Here is a 1,308-nt window from a genome sequence, read left to right as displayed (position 1 = left end):
AAAGTCTTGGTGAAAATCTAAAATAAAAAGCATAAAATAAACCTATAAATAAATATTCTAATGCATATATATCCACCCCCTTTGTTAAGAAGCCCCTAAAATTTTGCAGTCAATCAGGTTCCAAAGTCCTAGGATGAATAAAATAGGCTGGAAAACCTTTAAGCAGGAGGTCTGGCACACAATGAGAACCAAAGGAGCTCTCCAAACCAGTCAGGAACTAAAATAATAAGTAGTTTTACAAACTGAGACACTTTTGGAACTTTTTTTCTTCTTCCTCAATTTGATTCAATAGTAAAATAATTTTTGCTTAAATGCTCTGCCCCCCACATCCAGACCTGCACAGGACAGGAGGGCAGACAAATGACCTGCTGTGAATAAAAACAGTTTGCATTGATGCGCTTCACCTGATGACCAAATGGGCATAAACACATTATGGGTTAACACTGTGAAGCAGCTTAATCCGTAGGTGCGACACATCACCACCACCCCAAACCCATCAGGACAAATCTTCACTCCAACTAAACATCCCAGGCGAGATTTGTTTGTCTTCACCTTTTCAGAACGTCCTCCCCCACGCGCCGTCCGGCTGCCTCCACCGCCGCGGCCTCCCCTGCCTCCGCGAGCGCCGCCACGCCCGCGTCCAGGACGGCCGAGGTCTCCGAAGTTGATCTCCAGCTGGGATGTGATGTCGTTGGCTGGTTTGCGGAAATGGTGGTCTGCGGACTCGTCGACGGGGCCCTGCTGGTGACGAAACAAAAGCCGGCATGTTTAACTGTCTTTCTATTTAGTCACTAATAAAGACGATGGTGGCAGATTATTTAGAAATCCCGGTACCTTCTGGTAAAGAGTCTGGGATTCTGGTTCTGTTTCCGAGGTGTCGATCAAAGCTCCAACAGGCCTCTGAGAAAGACGACGGAAAATAAACATCAGACTTTTTTTACACATAAAAAACATTAAAGGTATAAATAAATGTAACTTCTCTACACGACACTTTTCAAACCAGAAAGCCTTCCCTAAAGATGGAACTTCTACTCCAGGGATTAAAATAATAAAAAAAAAAAGGGAGTGTGGGGACACGGGATCAGAGATTGCAAGAATGACTGACTAAATTTGACTTTTGAAAATTGCAGTACCAAAAACGGCCAGAAGATGGATAAAGTGCATCTATATCTAGTGTGAATGAGAGGTTGTGTTTGGTGAGGAAAGCACACACCCCTATTTCTAATTTGCATATACGGTCAGTTCCGTAAAAATTCAAAAAACGCAAAAAACGCTTAAAAATTCAAAAAACGGTCAGTTATTGACGCT

General features: G+C 42.9%; 1 protein-coding gene across 1 annotated transcript in view; it reads right to left on the bottom strand.

Annotated features, from left to right (window-relative positions):
* Nucleotides 1-400: 400 nt before the first annotated feature.
* Nucleotides 401-1,308, bottom strand: part of LOC107082609 (plasminogen activator inhibitor 1 RNA-binding protein-like) — a 14,781-nt gene continuing 13,873 nt past the window's right edge. The window contains exons 7-9 of the mRNA XM_015371377.1: nucleotides 835-900; nucleotides 476-741; nucleotides 401-404 (exon numbers count right to left, since the gene is read on the bottom strand). Of these exons, the coding sequence (XP_015226863.1) occupies nucleotides 401-404; nucleotides 476-741; nucleotides 835-900 (336 nt within the window). The remainder of the gene's footprint in view (nucleotides 405-475; nucleotides 742-834; nucleotides 901-1,308) is intronic.

Source organism: Cyprinodon variegatus, unplaced genomic scaffold (genome assembly GCF_000732505.1).
Source record: "Cyprinodon variegatus isolate N-32 unplaced genomic scaffold, C_variegatus-1.0 Scaffold57, whole genome shotgun sequence".
Taxonomy (NCBI): Eukaryota; Metazoa; Chordata; class Actinopteri; order Cyprinodontiformes; family Cyprinodontidae; genus Cyprinodon; species Cyprinodon variegatus.
This window is presented reverse-complemented; position numbering and strand designations above follow the sequence as displayed.